The sequence below is a fragment of the Ailuropoda melanoleuca genome, chromosome 6 (genome assembly GCF_002007445.2).
Source record: "Ailuropoda melanoleuca isolate Jingjing chromosome 6, ASM200744v2, whole genome shotgun sequence".
NCBI classification, from domain to species: Eukaryota; Metazoa; Chordata; class Mammalia; order Carnivora; family Ursidae; genus Ailuropoda; species Ailuropoda melanoleuca.
The window spans coordinates 17180959-17194616 of NC_048223.1; the positions used below are offsets into that span (position 1 = coordinate 17180959).

General features: G+C 38.6%; 1 protein-coding gene across 1 annotated transcript in view; it reads right to left on the reverse strand.

Moving 5' to 3' along the window:
• COL6A6 (collagen type VI alpha 6 chain) overlaps window positions 1-13658 on the reverse strand; it is a 105993-nt gene that overhangs the window by 64192 nt on the left and 28143 nt on the right. Inside the window, 5 exon segments of the mRNA XM_034661824.1 lie at window positions 733-795; window positions 2446-2508; window positions 4014-4049; window positions 11479-11532; window positions 12778-12843. Of these exon segments, the coding sequence (XP_034517715.1) occupies window positions 733-795; window positions 2446-2508; window positions 4014-4049; window positions 11479-11532; window positions 12778-12843 (282 nt within the window).

Genomic DNA, 13658 nt, shown 5'->3' on the forward strand with positions numbered 1-13658 from the left:
TAAACAAATATAATAGCAGTTAGGCAATGGCCAGATCAAGTAGGGACCTGCTACTCAAAGCATGGTCTGGGAACCAGCAGCATCAGTACTGCCTGGGAGCTCACTGGAAATGTGGAACCTCAGGCCCCACCCCAGACCTCCTGCCCAGAATGTGTGCTTTAACAAGTTGTCCAGGTGATTCTCAGGCACTCTGAAGTTGAAGTGATGTGGGAAAGTCAGTCCCAACACTGGTTGTGTCTATTAGAATCTCCTGGGGAGAATTTAAACTTACTTGTACCCTGTCCTCACCATCAGAGATTCTGATTTACATGGTCTGGGGAGGGTTCCAGGTGCTGGGGTGTTTTTAATCTTCCCAGGAGATTATCATGTGTAACCAGGTTGAGGAGCACTGAAGAAAGTTGTATTCCGGGTGCAATGGGAAGCCTCTGAGGAGATCAGGGGGTGGCATGACCTGATTTGTACAGAGGAGGAATTCTTAACCTCACAGTAATGGCTGAGGTGTTGAGGCAAAGAGGGCTAGAAGCCATCTTCCACCTCTGTGTCTGACAGAAAGACAGCCACTCTGCAAGGTAGGGACCACAGTGTGATGTGGCCATCACATTGAACACTGAACTCAAAACTCTGTGGGTTCACAGGCAGTACATAACTCCTTCTGCAGAAAAGAAACTGCAAGGACATCCATATAAAAGCCAGGATTGGAGCCAGATGCAATCACTTTCTCTCATTACATACCTGAGGACCTTCACTTCCCAGACCTCCTTTTTCGCCTTTCACACCAGTCTCTCCTCTGGGACCCTACATACAGAGCATACAGAGAATTAAAGCATTATTTTCTTTCTAAAAGAGAACACTTGAATATTAACTTGAATATTAAAGATGGACGTGATAAGTCAGTCACATGGACAGAAATTGGAAAGAGAACTCCATTCATGCCCTTGGCTCTGTCTTGATCTGTGAGCTCTCCTGTGTGTGGATACAATGGTCCAATTTGCAACTTAGGCAGTTGGGGGCATTTACAGTAGACTGAATAAATACTGAACAGTTGAATTTTTCAGTATTGCTAATTATCCTAAGCATCTTTAGACTCCAAATACATATATTTCTTATGTGATAAAGAACATAATGCTTAATTACATAATCTGAAACTGAAATATTAAAATGAATTTTCTACTCAATAACCATACTGAAGACTGGTCATAGATAAAGCATGTGGTAAGATGAAATCTGGAGATTTCTACCTCGAGAATATTATACTGCCTATTAATTGTGGACTTTGTACATTAGGCAGAGAAACCTTCATGCTGTGTTTGGTTTTTCCATCTGCTTTTAAATTATGTCATGAAGAATGAGTCTGTAAAGTGGAAGAAGGGATGTTGTCATATTATTTGTTTAGCATGAAATAAAGCAAGCCACTCTGTTGAAATGCTTCCCCACAACCCCAGTGGCAAATATTTCTCACTTGAAGATAAGAAAAGTGAACTTTCCTCAGCTGGCAAGTAAAACAAAACAAAGAAAAGCAATCAAACTCAAAAGAGATAGAGGTCCAAAGGGGCAGACTGTTTACTGCTCTGGAGTCTTGGTAAAAACACGAACACAATTTCTCATCTGATGTCTAAGGATATTTTACCCAACTTCCATGCACCAAGCTGCCAATACATAATAGTTAATTTTTTTTTAGCTATGTGGATTAAAACTTTGAAAAATTATAGAAACATTGTTTGTCTTGCATTTGCCAAACAGCAAACTTATTTCTTAGATTTCAAAACAAAGTTTGGAAAGAAAAATATGTTCTAACTTTCTATAGTCTAACCTTCTTTCCTCATCTCAGCATTTTCTAGGACTTCCTTTTTCTTCTCAGTATTATTTTGGGCTACATTTTGCTCTTTCTGGCACATGCTTCTTTCCCCTCATGTGACCAGTGTAAGAGCCAACCATGGCTTATGCCTTGTAAAGGAAAAAGTGCTGGAGGCAACTCTCTGGGGAAGTGAGCAAGAAGGTAGGCTGAGTGCCACACTATAGATCAACCCGCCGAAGACTTCAGCTGTATTTGGAACAATTCTTTCCTAGAGTAGAGCCAGTTTTTCTACTACTCAGGCGTCCAGATATGTAACACTGAGTTCTTACTGTGCTACATTGACCAAAATTCCCAGTTTTGAGGCTCAAAATTTTCTTTGGCTCAAGGTCTCCCCTAGAATATCCTAGCTAGCTTGAACTCATTGCACAGGGACCCTACCCAGCATGTTCTTTCTCTTTTCACCTCTTGATTAGACAGAACTTAGATAAAGGAGACCAAATTCCAGACAAGTCAAGACAATGTTGCTTCCTTACTTTATTACCCTGAGAATACTTTAAACATCTGTATTTCTGCAAAGAGGTTTGAAGGATTTCATCAAGACTCCAAATTCTTCTTTATGTTCCCAAACCCTGATTAGTTCTGATATGTACCTGAGGGCCCTTAAGTCCCCATGAGCCTTCAAGTCCATCTGGGCCTGGGATGCCAGTTTTCCCCTGTAGTGAGAGAGAATCAACCTGTTAACACTCTTTCCTGAGAACTTTGTCTCCTTTATGTACAAGATCATATATTTTTAATCAGAATGTCAGTGCAGGATCTTTGGCAAAAATATGAAAAATAAAGAAATAAAAATTTTCTATAATCTCATCAAGCAGAGATAACCTCAGTTACTATGTTGGTATATTTGCTTTCAAGTCTTTATACATATGCACACTCACATACTCCTTTTTTTTCCCGTAATGTTTGTAACATACCTGACTTCGGCATTTGGCCTGAAAAAACTCAGTTTACATTTTCTTCAAAAATCTCTAGACATCTTACAACATTACATTTATATTCAAATAGATTAAATATCTATTGGTCAAAAGTTGAGCAGTATCTTCACATTGCCCTTGAACTCTGACAGAGATAAGTATTCCAAAGAAGAGGAAGGATTAAAAGGCATAATTCAGTCAACTATTGGGATAGCTTAAGTTTATGCCTTAAGTTGTTACACAGATGTGATTAAATGTCCCTTGCTAATTGCCTTTTCCTAGATCTCAGAGGAATTTCTCAACACTTTCTCTCCCCAATCTTACTTAATGCTGTTATTCTGGATTTGGTCTCCTTTTGTTGAAGTCTAACCTTCAAGTATGTGTGAGTAATGTCTGTGGATAGTAAACTCTCCTGGTCTTGGTCTGAAAATGTCTACATGTTCATTCACAGTTTAGCTAAGTGTAAAATTCTAAATTAACAGCTATTTTTCTTCTGCACCTGCACATATCATTTTGTTTTCTGGCATATTTTATTGCCAAATACAAGCCTGCTGCAATCTAACTTGTTATTCCTTTCATGGGTAAAAATGCTTTTTCTCTCTGGTCATGTTTAAGATATTTTATCTTTAGCATTCCAGAGTTTCGCCATTATGTGATCGAGAGTGGATTTATTGTTTATCCTCATTGTATTTTCAACCCGAGGATCTGTGTTTCCTCAATTTCATAAATTCTAAGTCACAATTTCTTTTTCATAAATATTATAGATACATGAGGCATGTATATTACCAACATGTACAAAGGAGATATGATACAGTATTTGGTACAGTCAACTTTTGAATAAAACTCTAAGAATGTCCAATACGTATTAGGGTTTCACTGTACTCTCAGTATAAAAAGGGTTTATGTAAACTAAGTTTTCAGAGTCAATTGAACAAAAATCTAGAAAATAACTCAACTGAGTTACTAGTTTGCATTTGAAATCCAAAGTTAAATTTAATAGTAATTGGGCCAAACTAGTGCCTCTTGTCATTAATTTTTTAGTCTTTGATTGGAATGGCCAAATCTTCATTTTAAGATTTGAGTTCTTGAAATTGTAGCCTAAAGATTTCGAACATTTTATTCCACAACCAGTATCATCAAAAAGTGGGAGAACTTTAGTCTTGAAAGAGGTTTCTCAGAGCCTTTATTCTTACTACTTAACTAGATACAATACTTATCATTTGGAGTTAAGAAAAAAATCATCGTACCTGTGGGCCTGTATGTCCCCTTCGGCCATGAGCTGCCTAAAATAGAAGGAAAGGTAGGTACCTTTAACTGTGAAAAAAATGCTTTTTATATTTAAATTAGTAACGAACAGCTTAAGGCATTTTTTTTTTAAAGTACCCACATATTGCTTAAAACATTTAATTATCCACTGCACCATGACAGTAAAATGTTGTCAACTCTGAATTTCTTATCCTAGGGCAATAGGTAATTAAAATCACATAGACAACTGAAATCTGTATATACTTAAGAGAACAGATTGTAGTCAATAATTTGTCCTCCACTAAACTATTACTAGAACTGATCACGAGCTCCAAAATTGGCTGATTTAAATTTAATTTCTTTGCCTTTTCCCAAAGTACTATCAAGTAAGCCAAAAATCTGGAGTGGAATGGCCAAAAGGCAGGAAGCCAGAGGAAAAACTGGGAGAATTGACTCCATTGAGCTTTATCATAGATTAATTTCAGATTCTAAAGATAACCAGACTAATTTTACCCTCTTCCCCCCAAAAGGCCAAATAATAAGCTCATCTGACAAAAAATTAAAGAATCAGCCCAAGCATTCAGAAGTTTTCAATTCAGTACGTTAACGAAATATTCAATCAAAATAACAGAACCACATAATCAAGTGAATTTTTCCTAATACTTTCATTATGTAAGGTCAGGGTCTGGATATATTTCAGATCAACATTTTATAGATCTGAAAATCACACAAAGACATTTTATTGTCTAACTTAGGATGTCTCAGTAAAGTCATAGCAAGACTGACACCAGGACTTGCAAAACTCAGTATGTATCAGATGACATTTTCTGGATGGAAATTTGAAATATTCAGATCAAAATTCTATGCAGGCTTTAACTTCTTCTAATCATATTTCAGCTAAAATCTATTGTTATCTAGGAAACAGACTGTATATTTGGAGAAATGGTGACCTATCTCTTTAAAACCCTGATGAGTCATCTTGAGATGAGAGTTTAAATCCTATCAGAGGGAGGAAGAGAAGCTCTCTCCACTCCTTTAGTACAAGGGTTTATCTGCTCTGGTTCAATTTTCAGTATTATTCAGAAAAATATCTACCAATAGCCTATTACCCACAAAGCATATTGTATGGGAACCACAGAAGCATAAGGATTTCACACATGTATATACACACACACAGTTCTTGACCTCAAGGGACCCTTATATTTTGGGTTCAGGGGGTGAAGAGATAAATATTACAATATTTACAAGGCGTAGTATGGCAAATGCCATAAGAAAGGGAAAGATGGAAATACGGGTTTCAAATAAAGCAATTATATCCAGTTTGTCAAATAAGGAAAATATTCCTAGAGGAAGATTGTTTTTAAAAGTTTATTTAAGTAATCTCTACACCCAATGTGAGGCTTGAACTCACCACCCTGAGATCAAGAGTCTCATACTCTACTGACTGAACCAGCCAGATACCCTGGAAGATGTTTTTGATACGGGTTTCACAGGATGTGTAGGAGTTTTATAGGTAGAAGAAAAGAAGTCTTTCTCGTAAAGGGTATACCCTAAGTAATGAAGTAGAGGCAGGAAAACAGGAAATGTATTTGATGGTGTGTATTTGAACATTTCTGGGTCAAAGGTGTGAGAAGAGAGGGCAATAGCAGGGTTACTAAGCTGAAGGGTTCATACTCCCTTTAGTGGAAACCACTGGGGTCCCTAGAGCAGGAAATGTGCATGGCCAGACGGGCTTTAAGTGGATACACCTGGGTGTGGTAGGCACAACTGAACCTATATTCAGGCAAAATAAAGAGCTTCCTATAGGATATGATTTAAGGGTTATGAAACAGGAGGACCTTACATCCAAAAATCTTTCTTTGGTCCACTGTCACAGTGTTTGAAATAAATAATGAAACATTTGGTGTCTGTGTCTTTAAAGTTTGACTTCGACTTGATTAAAATTAGCCATCTCAACATTGAGCTCTTGCTCCCTAGAGGCACTGGGGTGAGTGGCGGTAAGTAAAAACTGACTTCTGTCCCTGCAGGAGTTTATAAGCCTAACGGAGGAGAAAGACTTTAATCCACCATTCCTGCAAATATGAAGACATCTCTAGAAGTCATCACCTAGCACTTTCATTAATGGCTATTTGGATTTAAACTTTAAATGGAAGTCATGGGTTTGAGATACCTTGGGTAGGTGTGAGAGACTGAAAGAAAACAAGGAAATGGAGATAATTTTACACTTTTGTTTTATATTTTTTAATGTTTTAGGTGGGAAAGATCAAATCCCAAAATATCTTCATGGTTTGCCCATGGGCTTGCAGTTGTCTGGTAACACGTCCAGACAGTCTAACTTACCTGTGAAAGGAAATGTGAATGAGCACATCAAGAAAGAAAATATCCCCAAAGGCATCCTGAGAGTAAGAAGACTCAGAACAGGATACTCAGTCTTGCTGGTCCCTCATAGCCTGGCTTTCTGATGGTTTACCAGGACACACTTTCCCAGATAAGCGTGGACTGATTTGAGACACAATTCCCAGGGAAAAAGCAGGACATTCTTAATGGTAAAACATCACATTAATACTGAATCTTAATGGCAAACACTCATTCGCAGTGATGTCTAACTGCCCGCCTGAGGACACTTCAAGCTGCCCGTTGAAGCAATGCCAAGAAAGTTGAAAAGGGAAAAGCATAACTAACAGCCCTCTGGACTGACTAGGACAGAAGGTCGTGTTTTAGTAAGAGGCTACAGTTGCTTCTCATTATCCACGGCACAAGAATCGGTTCTAATTCTCAATGCAGTTTGGCTCATAAAGAACCAATCTCCCATTTCCAGCTCCTGCCCCAGCGCTGCGGCTTTCTGGTCCTTCAACCTTCCCAATCCAACCCATTACAGACTGCTGGCAGAGCGCCAAGTACAGCATGTTACCCCTACAGTTCCATCCCCCTCTACAACAGTGGTTTCAAACTGCAAGAGGGGGATTTAGCAACCCCCTTCTCTGGCAACATCTGGCACAAGTCGGGGGTGCTGCTGGCACCTAGTGGGTAGAGGCCAGGGATAATACTAAACATCCTATAATGCACAAAACAACTTCCCACAACAAAGAATTACCTGATCCAATGTCAATAGTAGGTTGAGACATCATCCCTTGAATCTGTAACATGATTCTAGGTTCCTTGAGAGTAAAAACTCGGTCTTATTTTGTAGCTCTAGTAGTTAGTAGAGTTGCTGGTACACTCTAGGTGTTCAATAAATGTTTGTCAAATGAATCAAGGGCAGATTTGGTCAACTGCTGTTATTTCCCTGCATGCCACACCCTACCACCACGCTCCAATCACTTTTCAGTTCAGCAGAATCTTGTTGTGCCAAGGAGCCCTCAATACTTATTTATCTACATTTTAGAGTTTTTCAGGTAGTGGTATAAATTTTTCTTCCTTCTGAAAGGATAATGACTTTACTGTTATTATAAATATGATACATGCTGATTTTTAAATATTCATATGCAGGAAAAAACAGAATAAAAATTTAAGTCATCCCAAATCCTACATAGATAAAACTATTGTTAACATTTGGTAATCATGATTCCCAACCTCTTTTTATGCATGTTTACAGATAAAGTTCTAAATAGTAGTACTTTTGATTAAGAAAGGATCATGGTATTTATGCTATTTTAAAATTAAAATATTACATTTAATTTTACTTGAACTTAATAGAAGGACAAAATAAATGGGGGCCGTATTGCCTGAATTTTCGAAGGCTGTATCATATTAATTACTTATATATACAAAGGACAACTCAGGTGGGTATAAAAATCTTGGACCCCTGAATTTCCCTCAGAACTCTACCTATTTTACTGCTCTCCCTTTTGGCCCTGATTGTTGTGAAGAAGGCTGAAGACAGACTGGAATTTTCATCTTTCCTGCTTGAAAACGCTGGGACATTCTTCCTTTACATAATAAGTTTGGTAATTTCACTAAGATGTAGCTCAGTGTTGATGTTTTTGTATCAATTTTTTTCCAAGTAAGAATATGCCTTTTCTACCTGCACATTTGAACCTTTTTACACAAAATTCTATTATACTTCTGAATATTTTCTACAATAGTCTGTTTAACTTAGTAATGCAAATTGTACAGCTGTTGGCTCTCCACTGTCCACCTCTATCATTGCTTTTGTGGCTTCTTGATTACTATATGCCCAACTATATTTTCAGTCTTATTTATTCTAATCTTTTTGTCGCTCATAACCCATCTTTCATGTTCATCACCCTCAAACAGTACCAGCTTGCTTTCTTCACTTTCTATCAACTTGTCAGTTTGACTCTTCTTAGAGCAATCATATTGCCTTAGTTTTTTTTGAGACTTTAGAGAACTGTTTGCCAGAGTCATTCTGTCTTTTCCTTGAATAATTCCTCTCCCAATGGGGGCTTATTTTCCCTTTGCTCATGTCGTTTTTCCTCTTCTTTCTATGCAAGTCTTAATAATCATTTAATAATGAAGATTAATATTTCTCATTATTAATCACTTTTGAAGAGAGCCACCTATTTACTGAATAACTGTACGTGGTGTAGCTGGATCTGGGTCAGTAGCTTTGATATAGATATGTTGTCTCAAATCCTTTCTCATCATGAAGTATTTCTTTTACCTCATGCTACCTCCCCCTTCAAATTTGGGCATTTAAGAGATTCATGGAACTCACATAAAGCCCCTTATATCATAGTTTTGCAATAGTCACTGTTTCTTCGGTCTTTGCCGCCTCCATGGACCAGACTGCTGGTTGTAGATATTAAACATGAAATATGATTTAGTTTCTCCCATGATTTCCCCCTCCTCTGCTACACTGTTTCTATGGGCGTATTCTCTGATCTTCTCAAAGCCTGAGAGCTACTTTTAGAGAAGTCTGATCCCTGCTTGAGGTCTGAGGTACATGTCTAAGCCTTCCAAAGCCTCCCTTCATCAGGACCTAGATTTAAAAAGAATTGGCCAATATTTCCCATCACATGGGGCTTGAAGTTTGTGGTCATTCTTTGTTAATCTCTTTTTAATTTCTTGCGTTGTTTTTGGTAAGTTGCACAAAAAGGAATAGTAAAAAAAAAAAAAAAAACAAACAAACCACATTGACTTTGCCATATTTAGCTGCAAGTCCCGCTTTTACTCCTGAATGACTGCTGAATCTATAATCCAAGATGGGGACATATTTCTCGGAGTTGTGCAGTTTACATAATACGTGGTGATACTGTGTAAGCCTCCAGAGAGACTATAACCTCTATAAAACAATAAAAGCACATCTCCCATGCCAGGAAATCTTGGATGATATTCTTTAAGTTCGAAATATTTTCCCAGGGTATGTAAGGGGGCTACACCCTTTAGAAAGTGAAATGAATAGCAAATGTATTGCTTTATCTTCACGTGCATTAGCACAGCAGCAGCAGTAAAGTGTTTGCCAGCAACCAAATACTGCACACTTTGAATGTAACTTCTGTTTTCATTTCCATTTTCTCTGCCTAGCAGAGAAGAGGTGTTCCAAGCTACAAAAATATTTTCTTGATGAAGTGTAATAGCTGGTTCTATGAACTTCTGCTCAGAAAATACGATGCATAATAAATGCAATATATCAAACTAGTTTTTGTCTGTGCTCAACAAATGGCACAAAGAATTGAGGAGGGAGGTGGAGGAAGTTGGAAAGAAAGCTCGATGACTAAGAACGGAATGGAAATGCAAAATGAAAAGAGACAGGTCTAATTTAGAACCCGATGCAGGCATTTAAGTGTATTTTATTCAAGCTATCTCTTCTTATTAGATAAAAATTTTCTTTTGTAATTTCTGTGCTCTTCCAAGTAGTCAGGCACAGAATATTTTTTTAAAAAGTACTTTAAAGAAGTACTCACCCAGCTAACCCATTCCCCCACCCTCCTCCCCTCCCCCTCTCTGAAACCCCTCCCCTCTGAAACCCTCAGTTTGTTTCCCGGAGTCCATAGTCTCTCCTGGGATGTCATATGCATACAATGAACCATGGAACCCTACATCAAAAACTAATGAAGTACTGTATGGTGACTAACATAACATAATAAAAAAATAAAATGAATAATAAAAAGTACTTGTTGAAAAAATATGACAAAACAAATAAGACTCCAAAAGGTTACATAAGCGAGTGACCTAATATCATTCTTAGTATTTCCACACTATGGAGGTTCCTCAAAAAATTAAATATAGAGCTACCTTTTGATCCAGCAATTCCACTTCCAGGTATATATCCCAAAGAAATGAGAACACTAATCAAAAAAGATATCTGCACCCCTGTGTTCACTGAAGCATTACTTACACAATAGCCAAGACATGGAAGCAACCTAAGCATTCACTGATGGATGAATGGATGAGGAATACGTGGTTATATATAGAACAGATATCATTCAGCCAAAAAAAGGCGATCTTGCCATTTGTGACAACATAGATGGACCCTGAAGGCATTATACCAAGTGAAATAAGTCAGAGAAAGACAAATACTATATGGTCTCACTAATATGTGGAATCTTAAAAATACAAAAAAAAAAAAAACCCACACAAAATAATTCCAAAAACTTGATTTCTAGACACAGAGAACAGATTGGTAGTTGCCAGAAGTAAGAAGTGGTCGGTGGATGAAATGGGTAAAGTGTGTCAAAAGGTACAAACTTCCAGTCATAAAATAAATCATAGGGATGTAATGTACAGCATGGGGACTACAACTATGAATACCATAGATTTGGAAGTTGCGAAGAGCAGATCTTAAAAATTTTCAGTACAAGGAAAAATTTGTAACTACACGTGGTAATGAATGTTAACTAGATTTATAGTGGTGATTACTTCACAACCACATATACATATCAAATCATGTTATACACCTGAAACTAATAATGTTATACATTGACGATATCTCAATTAGCACTAGGCATGTATGCTTTAATACTGAACACAAATAAACAGTTTAGTATACTGTATTTATTATGCAACGTATTGTCTGAGAAGTTCAAAGAATCCACTATCATACTCCACCAAGAAAACGTTTTTGTGTCTTGGAACACACACCTTCTTTGCAAGGCAGAGAATACGGGAGTAAGAACAGAGGACTTATACCAGGACTGACTTTCCTGAGTAGTCATAAAATTCGGCAGAGGAACGGAGTTTGGAACTTAAAATGACATTGCTGGCAATTAGCGTAGCAAGATGGCCAAACTTTCACCACTCTTCCCCTAGCTGGCTGCTTTTTTGTTCTCTTTGCCCAGCTTTTTCTCCTGATTGGTAATTTTCCTTGTAGCCAGCACCTTCCTACCTCAGCTTTTCAGGGGCTTTCCCCAAGTGCTTCGCCAGCTGCGTTCCCAGAGCTATCCCAAGTGTCCCCAAGGTAGCAAGCCCCAGCAGAACCATCCCGCCCACTCCCCACAATCAGCCATTTTTGTCACAATATAGGCTACCAGAGCAGTGGGTCTCCTTGTCTAGAAGGGCTCTTACTGTCTTTCTTCTGGAGCCTGGTGTTCCAGGGGGGCCCGGCCAGCCTCTTCTACCCTGTCAAGTGAACAGACGGGTGACAGTAATTACACAGCACTGACACATTTCCTCTTCAACATTTGCTTGTGCTGCAGGGAGGGTGGATGGCTACACACCAACTAGGGAGCCATCCTCCCTTTGGCTGTGGATTGCTTCCACTGGTTATAAACCATATGTCTATGCAGGAACTGAGGAATCACAGGACAAAATGCTAATGATGGGGCTTCATCTGTTCATCACCGCTGCCTAACTTGTCTTTGGGTACAAGTTACAGAGTATCTGAGCCAAACGATCCCCACTGTGTTGCCACAGGGTGGACAAATGAAGCATGCCTTGTGTCAGGTATGGCTACTACTGGTTTGGATTTCTACCTTTGGACTTGCTCTGTTTGGCTAACCTGTGTAGAGTCACACCCTCACATGAATAAAATCTCACAATATTCGTATGTCTTCCCAAAATAGAAAATGAAGGAAAAATTATGAGTCTGTAATGAGACATGTGAGACTTACAGTTACCACTTAGTAAAAATGGCAGGAAGCATTTACTGAAGGTTTATGATGTGGCAAGGTCAGTCTCTGGATTCCCACCACAACCTTCAAAAGTAGGCTATTTATCCTATTTTTCAGATGAGAAAATTGAGGTTTACAGAAGGTGGCCCATGGCCACAGACTGGTAAGGCAGAGCATGAAATAGGACCTGTGCCTGTCTCTAAAGTGAATCCACCACATCAGACCTCTTCCCCAGGTGAAGTCACCAAGGGAACTTCGTCATCAAGAAGATCCAGAGACACACATTTTCCAGATAATTATACGTTTAAAAATTCTGAAAAACAAGGTAAGATGATCAAATTATGGTTTGTGAGATTTCATGAGATTAATCGCAAGAGATTTGCATTGAGCGTGTAAGCTGTAGAGATCTACCAGATCTTTTCTTTCTATCACGTACTACAAATAATATGGTGTCTTCTTAGGGTATATAACTTCCGTACCCTGGGAAGGCCAACAATTTACTGGCTTATTCTTTCCATCAGCTAGCCCTACATTTTAAGTTGGGGATTAGATGTTTGCATTCATAAATGAAGACCTCAAGGGCAGGGCTTGGTGAAGCAAGTCACCCCAAATTCAGAAGAACAAGGGAATGTTTTTTGAATCCTAGAGTAGCAGATAAGGAAGAGGAAGAGATAGTTTTGCTCCTAAAAATGTTTTTTCTGTATCAAGTATGTCACATCGTTACAAGTTTACTTTCAAATGCCCACATCATTACTTGTCTTCCACGTTCTCCTTTCAAGCCCTTAGGTCCTTCTATGGTATTGTCAAATCCAGGAACTCCCTAAAAAACAGAAAATAAAGAGAAAAATTTTGAACGACTCCCTTAAAAATGTAACTGCATATAACACATTTACTCACTCCCCCCCCCAAAATTGACAAAATAAGTGCAATCCATTTAAAAGCATAGATAGCTAAAAATTACAAATGGCTTACACATGATTTCTTTTCCTCCTGTATTCTGCATTATCAGAACAGAGTGAGGACCGAAGGTGAGCATATGTTGGGGGGAGGTGGGGGTAGGGGAAGCAAGAGCTCACCACAGAAGGCATCGCCAAGAAAAGCAAGGGTGACATGGCTTGTGTCTATGACAGTTCTCATCCTGGGTCTGGAGGTACCCCTTCTTACTACTGCCATCTGTTCTCTTAACGTTTGCTCTTCTTTCTTGGGGCCTACACAAGTTTATACTTGAGATTGTTAGATTTTTACTCCCCCCTACCTTTGCGAGAAGGGAGACATTTGTAATGGGTTCCACCACAACATAAGTACACTGAGCAGCACTGAGGACTGTATCCGCCGTCCATTCTCTCTTTCTCCTCTTGGACACCTGGTAACCTTCTAGCCCCATATGTTCACTGCTACTATGCCAGTTCTCAGAAAACTCTGGAATCTTGAGTTTTGCCCAATATTCATACAAACATTCTAGCAGGAACTCTCTGTGGGATATTATCCTTAGCAGGCCAAACTGAAAGCTTTCTATCTTGGATAGTTAGGACCACCAATAAAGCAGTATCGCCATGATGCTGGGACAATCAATTGAGCCAGTCAGTTCAGTCAATGCTACAATAAATTGAGAGGGGACAAGAATTATCCAGTCCT